This window comes from Pantherophis guttatus, chromosome 7, assembly GCF_059756535.1.
Source record: "Pantherophis guttatus breed Tessera chromosome 7, ASM5975653v1, whole genome shotgun sequence".
Taxonomy (NCBI): Eukaryota; Metazoa; Chordata; class Lepidosauria; order Squamata; family Colubridae; genus Pantherophis; species Pantherophis guttatus.
This window is the reverse complement of record NC_142069.1, coordinates 15,661,487-15,678,421: the sequence shown is the minus strand read 5'-3', so window position 1 is coordinate 15,678,421 and position 16,935 is coordinate 15,661,487. Positions and strand designations below refer to the sequence as shown.

Below are 16,935 nucleotides of genomic sequence, written 5' to 3'. Positions count from 1 at the left end.
ATATAGATCAAATGTCCAATTCATTTCCCTCTTCGATGGGTTAGACATACCTAGCTCCCTCAACCATACAAAACAAAACAAAAATGCATTATTTTTGTGAATTTTTCTTTTGTTTTGTATGGTTAAGGATGCTAGGTATGTTTAACCTATCGAAGAGAAGGATTGGAGGAACATGAATTGGAGATTTTAAAGAAGAAATTGGACACCCATTTGTCTCAAATGGTATAGGACAGGGCAGGGGTGAAATGCTCCCGGTTGGGACTGGATCACCCGATCCGGTAGCGATGGAGGCAGGTGGTTCGGAGAACCGGTAGCAAAAATCCCTGCCCCCCTCCCATGCCCAGCTGAGTCGCACAATCATCAGAGGCTTTTTTTTTAACTTTTAAAAGCATTTTTTCTACAACCTCTTCCGCCGAAAAAATGCTTTTAAAAGTTAAAAAAAAAAAGCCTCTGATGATCATGCAGCTCAGCTGGGATCATCAAAGGCTTTTAAAAGAAAAAAAAACCTTTTTTTCTTTTAAATGCCTCTGACGATCCAAGCTGAGTTGCCTGATCGTCAGAGGCATTTAAAAGAAAAAAAGTCTCTGCCGATCAGGCAACTCAGCTGGGATCATCAGAGCCTTTTGAAAGCATTTTTTTCGCCGAAGAGGTTGTAGAAAAAATGCTTTTAAAAGTAAAAAAAAAAATGGCCACACCCACCCAATCACATTACCCCACCACCACCAAGCCACGCCCACAGAACCAGTAGTAACAAATTTTAGATTTCACCACTGGGGCAGGGTTGTCAAACTGAATTTCTTTGAGGGCCACTCAACATTGTAGTTCTCCACGGGATGGCCAATGGGGAGACGGGATGGCCTCCTGTAGTACTCTGCCAGCCAAAACGGGACGCGGGGGGCTGAGTATCCTGCTCGAGCAGAGGGTTGGACTAGAAGACCTCAAAGGACTCTTCCTACATTGTTATTCTGTTATAACTGTTAGATATCAAAATTTTAATTTCCTCTGTGAGGATTGGTCAATATCCTGGTCCAGGAATCTCTGTGGAACGCACATACTGTGCCCAAGTATGGGGCGACATATGCAAATGGATGCTTGGTAGACCTTAGGTCTGTGTAATACTGTCCATCAATTGAAAACATTAATGCCAGTCACAGGATAGAAAGAGAAAGTAATAAACTGGATTCAGTATTTATTCTATATGTTACTTTGATCACTAGTAATGATTCAATATCTATATGCCCAGATGGATTATAATCTTTTAATAGCAGAATATGTGCATTTGTGGCAATATAGGCTGTGTTTAATAACAACATAAATATTTTATTAGTGTACATATATGGAATGTCCCATGCACAGTCTTTAAAATGTATATGATATGATATGATATGATATGATATGATATGATATGATATGATATTCTTGGACAATATCAGTAAGGTATTTACCTTTTGTGTTACTGGAAGTCTTTCGTTTTAACCATAGCATTCTTATGTTTCACTCTCATGAATAGCCATTTACTCTGTAAGTCCAGAGAGCTTGTACTATGTAAAATGTTCTGTTTACACAGAACATTTTAATGAAAGCTATTGCGCTGGTGACATACACTCTCATTAATATTGGAACTATTACACAATATCTCTACTGTCAAATTTCAATTTATTGTTTTTTTCTGATGAAAACATAAAGCATGGAAGCTGTTTTATTCTTAATATTTCTAAGTCAATTTGATTCTTTTTCTGGCATAATTTGCTATTAATTTCCCATTCTCAGGAACAATTAGTCAGTTAGAGCTCAGAGTATGTTGTAGTCTTCCTTAAGGATATATTCTTTCTCTAATTATTCAGCAATTCTTGAAATTTTTCCAAGCTTTCCTGTGCCTCTTATGTGATAGTACAAGTAGTCCTTGGCTTACGACCACAACTGATCCCAAAATTTCTGTTGTTAAGTGAGACATTTGTTGAGTTTTGCCCCATTTTACGACCTTTGTTGCCACAGTTGTTAAGTGAATCACTGCAGTTGGTAAGTGAGTAACACGGTTGTTAAGTGAATCTGGCTTCCCCATTGACTGCTTATCAGAAGATCACAAAAGGTGATGACATGATGACAAGTATGATGACAAGTATGAAACCAGTTGCCAAGCATCTGAAGTTTAATCACATGACCATGGGGATGCTACAAAGGTCATAAGCGTAAAAAATAGTCACATCGCTTTTTTCAGTGCCATTGTAACTTTGAACGGTCATTAAATGAACTGTTGTAAGTCGAGGACTACCTGTAATACCATTTTAGATACTTAAAAATTCACAACCATTCCCAGCTTAAGAAACATTATGCAATAAGGAATAAATTGTAGTTGTTAAAATATCATAATTTCAAACTCTACACAAACATATGAGATAAAATCTGACTTAGTACTTAAAACTCAGGCTGTAAGTTAATTATTACTATAATTACTCTACCCATATAGGGAACGCTATATAAGTACTGCCTTCCATGAGAATAATAGAGACATAAAAGTATTATGTCCTTTTCTGCAATTAGAACGATCTCATATAGGGAACGCTATATAAGTACTGCCTTCCATGAGAATAATAGAGACATAAAAGTATTATGTCCTTTTCTGCAATTAGAACGATCTCATTTTTTTTAATAATGGGAAAACATGATTTTTCTTGAGTAATCTCTGTCCAGTTAAAGAGCAAGTGACTATTTAAATTCACAAGTGGAACTCCAAGCATAGCCAAGAAGATGGAAAAGGATCAGCACATAAGAACCATTGACAAAGACTCAAAAATTTATGGATTCTTACTGAGCTTTAGGATCAGAGATCAGATTTTATAAGGTACGATATATTGGAGATCTGCACAAACTAGGGTTCCAAGAATCTACTTTCTACATTTCTGTTTTTGTAACCTAATTCCTACAAGGAAGGAAAAAGACAGCTGGGTTTAAGACCAGTTTCACATTAAATAAGAAAATTATCTTGTGTTAGCAAGATTTCTCTCATGTAGTAATCAATACAATAACAAAGTATGCAGCAATTCTTAATAGCCACGTTCCAGGCAATCTTAAATTAAGAAAACCCAGTATACCCTGTCTGAGATTAATGCCTGAAATGCAGTGATACAGTTTTTATTTTTGAACTGAAGCCTGACTTGCATTAACTTTCAATAAAAGATGGATAATAGAGTTTGCTAAAATTGCAGATCTACTACTTTAACTGGAACCATCAAATACTAACATTACTAGATCTATATTTTATTTTTTTTTATTTTGAAGAAAAATCCATTTATATGAAATTCATATTTTAGATTATAACTATTGACATACTGTCCATATCTCTGATAGTTTCACTAAGAGAGCCAATGCTAATAAACCTTCTCTAGAAATATTTTTAAAATTGCTATTCGGTAAAGCTTTGTTCTAGGTATGGGGGAGATCATTTGAAGACAAACATTGTCATTCCATTCTTCCAAATAAGTTGATATATTCACTTTCTGCTTCATTTGAAACAACATGGGAAACTTAGCATAGAAAGTACATGAACTTATTTATACTCACATACACACACACACCACAATCCAGCAGCAATTTTCAGAAACAATAGTGATTTAGAATGTTGAAACTTAACCAAGGATTGTGTTTATTTTTATTGCAATTATATTTCTTACTAGGAGAAATATAACACTAATCCATTGATCATTACAATGCTTGATAAATGAATCAGGTAATCATAAACACTGTAATTCCTTGACAATGATTGATATTCAGAATCTCAAACATCTCAAACATTTTAGCAGGTGCATCTCTCGTAGATATTTCACAAATGCAGGTAGTACTTTTCATTGTTTATTAGTGTTAAACAAAATTACTAGTTACAAAACCTGCATCTGAGAAGCTCATTTAGCAGACAATTAAGAATGTACAGGTAGTCCTCGTTTAATGACCACAGTTGGGATGGACAACTGGGTCATTAAGCAAAGCAGTTGCTCAATGAAAGTGTAGTTGTGTTTATGATCTTACTACAGTTTTCCTTGACTTTACAGATTGCAAAGATCATAAATGTGAGGATTGGTCCAAAAGTTATTTTTTCATTGTCATAAGCGCAAACATGAAATGAGGCAGTCATAAAATGAGGTCTACCGATACATTTAATACATTCACTATACGAAATACTACTTTGGACAGAAACAAACCTAATTGAGAACACATGTTAATATTCTCAGTAATAAAAAACCCAGAACATACATTTTTGAGACTATACGCATAAAATTCTCCATTTATAAAAATGTGATGAATGGGCCGGTTTATTCTCTTTACTATTCAAAAACCGATTATTATAAAAATGTAATCTGAACTATATTCAAACTTCAATTACTTTAGATCTAAGATTATCAGTTTATCACCAAAATTATGGCACAGAAAGGGGAAATAGCCAATATTTTTAAAATATAAAATTTTAAAATAAGACAATTTCATGAATGATAAATTGTACAATGACTGCTAACCATGTTAAAAATGTCAGAGTTATAAACCTCTAATTGACAATTGCTGGAGGTAAAGCAAAGATGACTATCATACCTGTTGCTCCAGATTGGTTAATATTTCAAATAGAATAGGTGGGCCTTTTCTGTAATCTAAAAAAACATAACATTCAATCCTGTACATTTCTAGTCAGGAATAAGTTTAATTATGTCCAATAGGACACGTCTCCAGATTTTTTATAAGACTGTAACTAAAACTGAATGTTACACAGAAATAAAAATCAACCACATTAAAGACATCAGAAACTTTACTTGGTAGAAAGGTAAGAATATTGTTATATCAAGTCCTCTTAGCTTTTGCCAACTATCGAATAGTTTAGACGTAAGACTGATCAGCCCAGCTAGCATGGCCACTGGCAAGGGATTGTAGAAGCTGTACTCTAGAATATGTGGAGATTGTTTATTTCTTATATATAGCAAAACATCTTGGCTTTATTTTAATATTAATTAACTGGAAAACCCAGCAGTGAAAATGGATCCTGATGTCATTTTTTTAAAAAAAATATATAATAACATTTCAGTTCTATGGATGGAATGTCCATTAAAATTCAATTTTCATAGTGACGTTTATGCCTTTTGCATCATTATTTAACTAATGTTAAAATTGTCAGGTAACCACACAAATTACATAGGTTACATCAATTGTCTGGACTGCTTTGGAAACAATGGAATATATTCATTGTGGAAATTAAGTCTGAAGTAAAATTTTGTCTCTTGTTGTCCTTAGTCTGATAAATGAAGGTCCAGAGATTTGAAGCTTTACTTTATTCTAACATTTGTGCTCTTGGTACTGAGAACGAAATTAGATTAGTCAAGGGAAAGTTCTATCACTTCAGTTAATATAGTTGTATTCCTAAAACAATTGGACTTCATCATTTCTTTTTCCAAGAAAATAGCTATAAGTTTGGAGTCTAAAGGAATGCACTTTCTGAAAAGAAATATAAAACTAACCTGAGAACTATACAATATCTTTTTGATAAGATTCAATTATCTGTATATCTGTAAAACAATGGATTAAAATTCATAACCCCTATTAATACAATTGTGTGAATGTGTGCAATCTGCTGAATTCCATAAGAGGACTCTTTAATAATGGCTGAATTTGATCCATTGCATTCCAGAGAATCTATAGTGTCTTTTCTACTGTGTGATCCTATTTTTTTTTCTTTATATCCTTCCTTCCTTGCTGTGATTTTTGTTGTCCCTGTGTGCATTCCTAGACAAAAACCTAACCATCTTCTCCTGTAACACTTCTTAATCTTCTAATACATGCCTTATTCTCTTGCCACCTTAACTACTAAGGTTTCTGTCTCCAAACCTGGCCCAGTTATCCCTGCATGTAATCTCCATGTTGTGAATCCATCTGTAGAGTCTGGTATTGATTATTCTGCACATGATTTGTATTTCATGTGCATCCTTGATTTTTTTCTTCAATCAAGTTATCTGTTGTCCTACCATATAATGAGTTATTACCAAGAGAGAACTGGAACCCTTTTCGGATTTCTTGTTTGTTAAAAAATGAGCTCTTTGAATTAAGTGGATTGGCTTGCAAAAAAAAAATTCAAACAGAGAAGAAAGCTAATATTCATATCTTCATACAAAAATAAAATCAGACAATAAAGACCCACATAGAATATGAGATGTGGTCACAGTGCAATTCTAGTTGTGTGAACAAATCCTTCCAGCTCATTTGCCCAAGACAGTGTCACACCTACACCCTGATTAATTCACCCTGTTGAAGGATCTCTAATTGAAGGTGAGGGAAGAGAGAAGGAAATGTACTTCTGACTGGATTAGTGTGGTTGACGTACTGTATGCCGGGCCACTGATTTCCCCTTTTTTTGTTCATACTTCCATATTGTGGACAATATGCTTGAAACACCCATTCCTGCCATCCAGGAAATAATGTTAAGAGGCAAATGGGAGCTTATTAAGCACATATTATGCTTTTAAGCTATTACCATTCTATGATACCATTATTGGTTGGTTGAGATGAATATTACCTGGAGCCGTTAATGTTATTTTCTCTTATTTCATCTCACTATAACTTCACATTGCAATGCCTGTGGTAAATTCCTCATGATTAGATAGGACATGTTGTAATGCTCTATGGCTATGGCTCTGAAGTGAAGGTAGGGAATGATGGCAATCACTTAACCAAATTCAATAACATTACAATAGCATAAAGTGTCCCTTACGTAGTAAAATAATTTGTGGGTCTAATAATACGATTCTAAAGAACATTGTATTTCCCACAGTTCCACATTGGTTCACTTTAAAAAGTCAGTTAATGTCCTTTTTCTTGACTACATTACTTAATTCAGCAAATTCTATATCCTGAACAAAATTGGTTGTCAGACTTGGGAACTGCATGTATCATAGCATTTTTTTTTCCTTTCTGAGCTGAACAGCCTACCTTCAACCGCAAGTGTTCATTAATTCTAGAACAAGATTATTTTCATGCATATTTCAGGAAATGTTTCTAAGTATTAAAACCAGTCATTGACTTCTGCAAGCCTGCTGAAATCCCCCCCCCAAAAAATAAAAGCCTATATATGCGTTTTAAATAATTCAATAGGTTTGATTCGCAGTATCTTAATTATGCCTCATTTTTAAAAAAGAAAAATGATGCATTTTACATATAAATTATAGAGGGAAAAACCCAGAAAATTGCAAACTGTTTATATACAGTTTTGTATATAATTCAAGATTTAAACTCTATGTATATGCACATAGACACATAAATACAGGGTAGAAGAGCTAGTGTTAAATTCGTAACAGGAAATCAAAGGACCTGTTCTCTCATGGTCACTACAAGTGGTGAGTAGTTCAAATTGGGAGATATGTTTGTTGGGTGGTAGGTGATCTGCACTGTTTCCAGATAGATCAGAAAGAGAGAGAGAGAGAGAGAGAGCATTAAACTGTTAGTTTGCTGGAAGCCATGGGAAATTATAGAGCTTAAGAAGAAAGAATGTGCTATTACTTCCTTTGAAATCTGCCAGCGTTCTACAGCATATGTAGGAGAAGTAGACCATATCTTAGGGCACTAAAACTCTTCATCCTTCACTAGTCTATCTTGTATGGTTTGGTAACGCCATTACCCAATTCCATACCAGCAGTCTGTTTGGTAGGGAGCCTTCTCACAAAAGCCAAAAGAAACTAGTTGACCCCATTTGATTCAGGTTTATCCTGGCTTAGTGCAGTGTCCATGTAAGTCACAAGCCCCCAAAGGGAATAGTATGGAGGAGTCCTGTGCTAAGGGACTAAGCTATGAGAACATCAGAGGCCACTTAGAAAAAAAAGCTATTTTAAACTCTAGGAACTATTAAACAGTAGTGGCAGGCCAAAATAACTATATTATTTAGGCAGTGGACAGGCTGTGGGAAATACCCAGGGGTCATGAGAAATAAAATTGGGGACAGGGAAAATAAGCGAAGATGTAGTAGGGAACTACAGGAAAACACAAGAAGCACTTGTGTTTTATAATGCAGTACACATTGAAAAAGCAAACTTTGAAATGGCTACTGCTCCTCATATTGCTGAGATTAAGTATATCAGAGATAAACTGAACGTATTTTAAAGTTAGGACTTCTCCTTGCAAGAAGAAACCCCATATAAGCATGCTTCAGACATTATACACATAACATGCATCCATTTTTGTGGGATTTCTGCAGGGAAGAGAACAGAGAAGGTCCCTTATCCCAGTTTCGATTGCATGTTTTTTGCTGGGTTGTTAGTCCATATGGCTAAAAATTGTTATCTCCTTTTGGATTAGGAACTTCTTATTCAGCATGCAAGAAAATGAAACACGTTTTGTATAGCCTGCTTACTCTGTATCTGAGTATTGGGGTTTTGTTTAATTGCCCGTTCCTTCCAAACTCCCCAAATGTGGGGTGTCTGTTTTTTCAGTACAAAGGAGGAAGAATCCTATCTGATGTGTAATATTTACACAAATGTAACAGCTTCTGTTTATAGCATTTTGGGCAATCGTCGTTTCTCCCAACCAAACAACACAGTACATTTGTGTGTGCGCTGTTTGTTTGTTTTTAAATGAGCCAAGTATCTGCAATATTCCTTTTAAAATCCTCTGATACGGTGTAAACTACAGCTACACTTCTATGATTTCATTATACTGATGTCATTGTAAAATATAATTTCATTATATTGTGGAGAAAAATGTAACTGCATGCCTACTTTCCGCAGACTAAATAATGTCGCACCCAAATGTTCTCCCTGGCCATTTGTTATGACCCTTTAATCAATGAGGTAGGCAAACATGGCTTCACATTACCAGCAAGACCCCTGGCCAGTTCTTCTTGTTAAAACAAGGAGAATAATACTTGAAACGTTCCTGAACAACTACAGCGAATTGAAAAGAAGGATGTGGGGAATATATAGACTTACCATAGGGATTTAGAGAAGAGATTAGGGTAGTAAAAGACGGGAGGGGGGGTCTTCTAAGGCAGGGGAACAGTGCAGTGAGCTCTTCCTGTGGAGTCGCATTTTCTGTGGCCCAGGGTGGGTTTTCTCCACCTGCTGTTGTAACTACTGCCCTCTGTGCCAATGGGTTCCAGAACACAGAGGACAACTCTCGCATCTCAATCACCTTTTTCCGACTCTTCCGTGTGATGCGTCTGGTGAAGCTCTTGAGTCGAGGGGAGGGCATCCGCACGCTGCTCTGGACCTTCATCAAGTCTTTCCAGGTATTCCTTCCTTCTGCATTATGTGGCCTTACCTTGGGGCAGCTGTCACGTTTCAGTCTGCTCTTCGCATTACATGCTTCTATGGGATATGGCAACGATTTCTGAATGGTCTCTGCCCAGGATAAATTCGTTTCTACATCTAGGAATCTCAGGATTAGGATGGATGGATGGAATGAAGCTTGGTGGGGTAGAGGACTTTGAAACTCAAATATAAACAGTTATTTTAAAAAAAAAAAAAAAAGAAGAAAGAAATTTGTACGAGTCACACACTTCTCCAATTGCAAAATTATTGGACCCTAAACTGAGAGTTTTATTCCTGTCAATACAAGTGTTAAGGCAGAAAGTGAATACAACAATTTTATAGTAAAATTGTTTTTATATTAAAATAAAGGTGCACTTTCCGTCCATCAGGTCAGCTTGCTGATGCAATTGGGGAATCATTCAGCTATGCAACATTCCCCAATATAGCACCCTCCAGATGTGTTGGACCACATGCTGGCTGGGGATGATGGGAGTGATAGTCCCAACACATCTTAAGAGCACCAGGTAGGGGAAGGCTGATCTATGGCCATTACTGGCAACTGGACTCAGTCCAAACATGGCAAGAGACCCAAACCCTTATGCATATCTTGGTCTTGTTTTCCAGCTGACATAAAATCATGGATGCAAGGGTGAAGTCTATGCAGGTGGCCACAAAACTGAGATCCCACTGTGGCTGGAGCTATTTCAATTTTAAGGTCCCCTGACTCCACAACAATTCTTTAATCACAAATTATCATTTGAAAAAAAAAGAAAAGAAATGACATACATTATTTTATATATAAAAAGAATACAGCTGACCAGAAGACAGATCCGAGACTTCAGAAATGGTCCCATGCAAATACGTATTTAGCAGTCTCCAGTCCAAATCAAACCTACTGATTTCTTTCTGCAGTATACCAATTCTCTACCTGCAGAAGGTTTCTTTCAGATTTATTCTCTATGCGACTCTTGCTGAACTTTCTAGATTCCCAGGTCAATCCTACATACTCGTAGTCCTCAACTTACAACCATTCATTTAGTGACCGTTTGAAGTTATAACGACACAGAAAAAAAGTGAGTTACAACCAGTCCTTGCACTTATGATCACTGCTGCATCCCCACAGTCGCATAATCAAATTCAGGCAGCTGGCTGCAGGGTCATGTAATTGCCATTTACAACATTCCCATTTGGCTTCCAACAAGCAAAGACAATGGAGGAAGCAGGATTTGCTTAATGACTGGGATTCTCTTAACAACTGCACTGATTTGCTTAACAACCGTGGCAAAAAGGATCGTAAAATCAGGCACAGTTCACTTAAGCGCCATGATTAACAATGGAATCTGGTCCCAATTGTGCCCGTAAGTCGAGGACTACCTGTAATTTTTTATAACATTTATAAGTGCCCATGTAATGAAGAAACATGGTGGCTGCAAGAGGGATTCAACTCTTGAATAACATTACTACTTCTTAGAAGTATCTCAGACAATTATAGATAAATGAAATTTGATTGTCTAAGTGGAACAAAATGATACGTTCACTTTCATTCTAATTTCAGGAAGCAATGTTTTTCAATTATCTCTGAAATATGATGACCAGAGTCCAATATCTACTGGACTACTTTTTTCAACACAGTTTCTCTTTGTAAAGCTCCATGCCCATTGATGGAAATAAAATTAATGGAGCTCAAATAATTTCTTATTGAGTGAATTATAATAACATTTTTGCCATATATATTTAGTCCAAAATACTGCAATTCAAAATATTGGATCCATATTTCTATACTAGATAGTTCTGGCTCTATTCTATGCATTCCTCATTTCTAAATTTTTGACTATATCTTTTAACAATTTAACAATGATCTTACTTTTAAAAAACTATTAATGTAACAGTTGGCACATAAAATTTTTAAATAGAGAAGAGTTATTGATGGTTAAAGTTGTATTATTACAACAAATGCTGAAATCATTATCTATCTGGAGCGAAATATATATATATATATAAATATTAAGAAAAATGGTTTTACAGATCTGATAGACAATAGGCAGCAAGCACTGTTTTTTCTAAGAAAAATATTATTGTGAAAAGAAATAGTAATGACAAGAGAGATAGAATGTTTTGTTAGAAGGATTAGTTATGGCAAAACAACAGTGGATCAGTAGAGTCATCTAGTGGAGAAATAAATAGTTTACATTAATGATAGTATGTGCACACAAGTTTTTAAAGGGAGATGCACAAGATCATCTAATGTTTTACTTTCTGATGCATTGTTATGTAAATGCATCCATATGCATTCTACTGCAGATTGTACAGTCAAAGAAATATTTGCCTCTGGTCTTATGCTCTCAGGTGCTTTCAATACGGGAACATTGTATCCCAAGTTCCAAAAAGTTAGCTTTCTTCATAAATGATTCATCATTACCTGCTTTTGATTTTTTTTTCCCAGGCTCTCCCCTATGTGGCTCTATTAATAGTAATGCTGTTTTTTATCTACGCCGTCATTGGGATGCAGGTAAGTGTCTTTCTAAGATTTAATATTTTCTGTTGCAAGCATATGGAGAGGGAATTATAGAAAAGAATCTTCAAGTGAATTCAAGGACTATGTCATATGGAGGCCTATTACCTGAACATGAAGTCAGGGAGTCTAAAATAAAAATGCCAATTTATTTTGGCTAAATCTAAATTAATTTTATGTGTGGGTTAATAAGAGCAATGCCAGTTTGCTGTCATGACTAAAGGTGCTGAACTAGAAACTGAATTCTCGTCCTCCTTTAGGCATGAAATCTGGCTAGGTGACTTTGGACCAGTCCTTTCTCCTCAGCCCAACCCTCACTTAAAGACTCAGTAAACATGGTCGGAAAAAGAATCTGCTTTTGTGCTTTTTTTATTTTTTAGCACTGCAACCATTTCTTCATATTGCTAATAAGTAAAATTAAAAGTAGATTTTAGCCGAAATGGTACTCGTGATTATGTGCAGAGTCTAAAAGACAAAAGAAATTTCTCCACGTAGAAACTCTGCCTTATCATTTTGTTTCCTGAAATGAAAAATATGGCCTGCCTCAGAGTGTTTAATTTGTCCTCTTGCAGTAGTAACTCCCAGCGCCCCCTCAGAGCAGCTGCAACTGTCATTACTAACTAGTGAGTTGGAGAATCTGAGCCCAGAGAGTTCCAGGGCTCCTCAGGCGACTGACTTAGAAGAACCTCCCTTTAAAAGCTCTGTCTGGTTTGGATGCTTAATTTGCACTATTGTTTTGCACTTCTCTACTTTTAAAAAGCTGGTTACTGTCAGCACTTACAACTGTCAGAACAATCTGCATTTGTGCAGAATTCAACCAGAGTTTCCAAAGGTTTTGCATATGAACCCCAAAATAGAATAGTTTACATAAGATACCAGATTGCCAGATGGACACGCAGGATAGGTGATTCTAGTTCTGTGTGCGTTGTCTCCTATCCACACAACTAGTGATAATTACTGCCTAGCCTTAGACCAGGAAGCAAATCGTCTGTGTTTGTTTGTTTGTTTGTTTGTTTGTTTGTTTGTTTGTTTGTTCAGCACAAGTGATTGAGTGACTAGTTTGCTGCTCCTCTCCATCATCACTAATTTGGTATATTGCTCATGCCCTGTAAGGCTGCAGATATTCATACTTTATACAGTAGGGATGTACAGTAGGGACGCATAAACTATATTAGATGCATATTAGATGCATACGCTAGAAATATACAAACATGGAGATTTCAAGGATTTGCAGTGGCACATTAGAGGTGCTGATGTACAGATAATACTCGATTTATGACCACAATTGAGCCCAAAATTTTGGTTGCTAAATGAGACATTTGTTAAGTGAATTTTAACCCTTTTTACAATCTTTCTTGACTCCGAGACACTGCAACCGTCATAAACATGAAATTTTGTTCACATGACCATGGGGATGTTACAGTGGTTTTAAGTGTGAAAAACTGCCATAAGTCACTTTTTTCAGTGGTGGTGTAACTTTGAACAGTCACTAAACGAATTGTTGTAAGTCAAGGACTACTTGTATTGCTCAAGGCACTTTCATGACTCACCCAATATTTGTGATTCCAGTATAGTTCAGGAAATTTGAGCCTAAAATTCTCACAAAGACTTATCAGATTTTTAAAAATAGTTTAGTGGAATCTTTAGTGTTCAGTAGATAGATAGAATTCTTTATTGGCCAAGTGTGATTGGACACACAAGGAATTTGTCTTTGGTGTATACGTGTACATAAAAAGAGAAGATACATTAGTCAAGAATGATAAGGTACAACACTTAATGATAGTCATGGGGTACAAATAAGCAATGAAATCATATTAGGAAACAATATAATATAATTAGGAAACAATATAAGCCGAGGTGGCACAGTGGTTAGAGTGCTGTACTGCAGCTACTTCAGCTGACTGCTAGTTCAGCAGATCAGCAGATCAAATCTCACCGGCTCAAGGTTGACTCAGCCTTCCATCTTTCCGAGGTGGGTAAAATGAGGACCCAGATTGTTGGGGGCAATATGCTATTTAGTATACGATCGATTGTTGTAAGCCGCCCAGAGTCCTCGGAGAGTGGGCGGCATAGAAATATGATTAATAAAAATAAATAAATAAATAAATCGTAAGGATACAAGCAACAAGTTACAGTCATACAGTCATAAGTGGGAGGAGATGGGTGATAGGAACGATGAGAAGATTAATAGTAATAGTAATTTTGAAATCTCATCCACTGTACACTAGTGACTAAGAGGGCGGGGGAGGGAGGGTAAGCTTTCTTCAAGGGAAAACGCTCTATCCCTTGCTAAGAATTTTTCCTCCTTTAGTCTCTGCAGAGAGCTTTTGGTTGGGACTAAGGGGGAAAAAAGTTTTTCAAGAGCCTGTGGGAGAAATAAAACCTGCCCCTGAGGGAGAATTTTTCTTCCTTGGTCCCTTCCAGTGAGTTTTTACTTAGGGGCCATGGGGGAAAAGATAAGACCCATTTCTATCTCTTGTGAGGAAGAGGGTTTTTTTTCTTTAGGCCCTAGCAGAGAATGGTCTCCACTTAATCCTGCAGTCATTCATGCTGGAGAACCAGTATGGTGTAGTGATTGTGGTACTGGCCTAGAAACCAGGAGACTGTGAATTCTAGTCCCACCTTAGGCATGAAAGACAACTGGGTGACTTTGGCTCATCATTTCTCTCAGCCCAATCCACCTCACAGAATAGACTAGACTAGACTAGACTAGACTAGACTAGACTAGACTAGACTAGACTAGACTAGAACAGAACAGAACAGAACAGAACAGAACAGAACAGAACAGAACAGAACAGAACAGAACAGAATAGAATAGAATAGAATTTTTATTGATTGGACACACAAGGAATTTGTCTTGGTGCATATGCTCTCAGTGTACATAAAAGAAAAGATACGTTCATCAAGAATCATAAGGTACAACACTTAATGATAGTCATAGGGCACAAATAAGCAATCAGGAAACAATATCAATATAAATCGTAAGGATACAAGCAACACAATTACAGTCATACAGTCATAAGTGGAAGGAGATGGGTGGTGGGAACGATGAGAAGATTAATAGTAGTGCAGACTTAGTAAATAGTTTGACAGTGCTGAGGGAATTATTTGTTTCAATAAACTTGGTTGTTTGCTTGCAGATATTTCATTACCCAACTAAGGTAACATGGATTAGGCTACATAAATCTGCAGAACAGAAACGTCTACTTTTAAGACTCACAATCCTTTTTAGGTCATTAGGAACAGAAACTCTTTCAGAAAATGGAAGGATGTGCAGGTGCTTTAAACCTGCAGTATTTTCCAAACCACTTTTCTCAAGTACCAAGACGAGCATAACGGATTCAGTCTGTCTTGATTATTTATAGAATTATTTCCTATCTTACCATCTGCCAGGCCTCAAACCAAGAATAACATGTGGTGATTCTTCCAAGCTGAGTTATTTATTGTTTCACATCTATAGACAAAATTTCGCCAGAATAAGCACTGTACTATGTGCATCTACAACACACACTGCCAACTAATAAGAAGGGGCTGCCTTCACCCTCTTTCTCTCATGGGTAATAACTGGACTGAGTTGCCTCTTTCTCTTCTGGAATACATCATTCTCTCCTAAGAATCCACTCCTTACTACAGTCCATCACATCATTCATAATCTGCATTCACTATTGCCCAAAAGAAGTAAGAGAAAGAGAAAAAAGAAGAAAGCATAGGGTGAAAATGAAGAAAAGATAATCAGCAGCAGTTCAACTATTAGTAGAGCATCAGGCTACTGGGCTAAATTGGGTATCAGGGAAGTGTGCAATTCAAGAGAGTGAAAGCATTAATAAATCAAGTGGTCATATCATTTGAAACCCAAGATGTCCCTTATGTTTTTCACATTTCCAATATTTCATTAATTTCATGACAAAAAAGTACTGATCTTTGAAAATCTTGAAAATAGTGTACTTATTGAAGGTAAAATTGAGAAAACTAATCCTTACAGAACACCTTGCTTATAAATATCTTAAAGAGTATAGCAATATACAGGATTTCTTAGCACATTTTTAGTTTCCCTAAGTAATTTTAGGACGGTTTATGAAGAGACAGAATAATTAGCCCTCTTATTTTATACAACTAATGCCCTGTATTATAACTCCAGAATTTCATTTTAAAATAATTTACTATTTTTATTAATATCCTTTGCATGTATAAAGAAGAGTGCCTATTGAAGCAAAATGAAGTCTGCAAAATGTTTCTTGAGCAAATTGGAATAGTGAATGGTGAATACCTTAAGAACTAAAGCCAAAATAAAAAGATTAGATCAGAGTGTAATATAGAGCTGGGGTCTCCAACCTTGGCAATTTTAAGACTTGTGGACTTCAACTCCCAGAATTTGCTGAGGAATTCTAAGAGTTGAAGTCCACAAGTCTTAAAATTGCCAAAATTGCCAAGACCACTGTTATAGATGGAGACTGTCAATCAGATGTACATCCAGTGCAGTGGGAAGATGTCAAATGTTGAATTGAGATATCAGAACCATGCAAATACAGGTAGGCCTCGACTTATAATCACAATTGAGCCTAAAATTTCTGCTGCTAAGTAAGACATTTGTTAAGTAAATTTTGCTCCACTTTGAGATGTTTCTTGCCACAGTTGTTAAGTGAATCACTGCAGTTGTTAAGTTAGTAACATGATTGCTAAATGAATCTCTCTTCCCCACGGACTTTGCTTGGCAGAAGATAGCAAAAGGTAGTTACATGACCCCAGGACACTGCAACCATCATAAATATGAATCAGGTGTCAAGTGTCTGAATTTGGTCGTAAGTCACTTTTTTCAGTGCCATTATAACTTCAAACAGTCACTAAATGAACTGTTGTGAGTTGAGGATTACCTATATTTGTTTTTTCTGGAATGTGAAAGCATTTAAGTCTGCTGTAAATTGAGGACTGCCTGAATGTAGAATATATTTTATAAGTTTATTAGAATGAGAATATTAAGCCTATCAGATACAGGAATATCTTGTGGAATGAAACGTTACCTTGAATCAACTTTTTCTCTTATTAGGTGTTTGGTAAAATTGCACTAAACGATACTTCAGATATCAATCGGAACAACAACTTTCAAACATTTCCTCAGGCTGTGCTCCTGCTTTTCAGGTAGGTCGCAACAAGGGA

At 36.2% G+C, this 16,935-nt stretch overlaps 1 protein-coding gene across 12 annotated transcripts in view; it reads left to right on the top strand.

Moving 5' to 3' along the window:
• CACNA1C (calcium voltage-gated channel subunit alpha1 C) overlaps window positions 1-16,935 on the top strand; it is a 625,236-nt gene that overhangs the window by 580,752 nt on the left and 27,549 nt on the right. For all 12 annotated transcript variants that reach the window (XM_060694463.2, XM_087873676.1, XM_087873677.1 and 9 more), the window contains 3 exons: window positions 9,119-9,247; window positions 11,713-11,778; window positions 16,826-16,917. In XM_060694463.2, coding sequence (XP_060550446.2) covers window positions 9,119-9,247; window positions 11,713-11,778; window positions 16,826-16,917 — 287 coding nt within the window. The remainder of the gene's footprint in view (window positions 1-9,118; window positions 9,248-11,712; window positions 11,779-16,825; window positions 16,918-16,935) is intronic.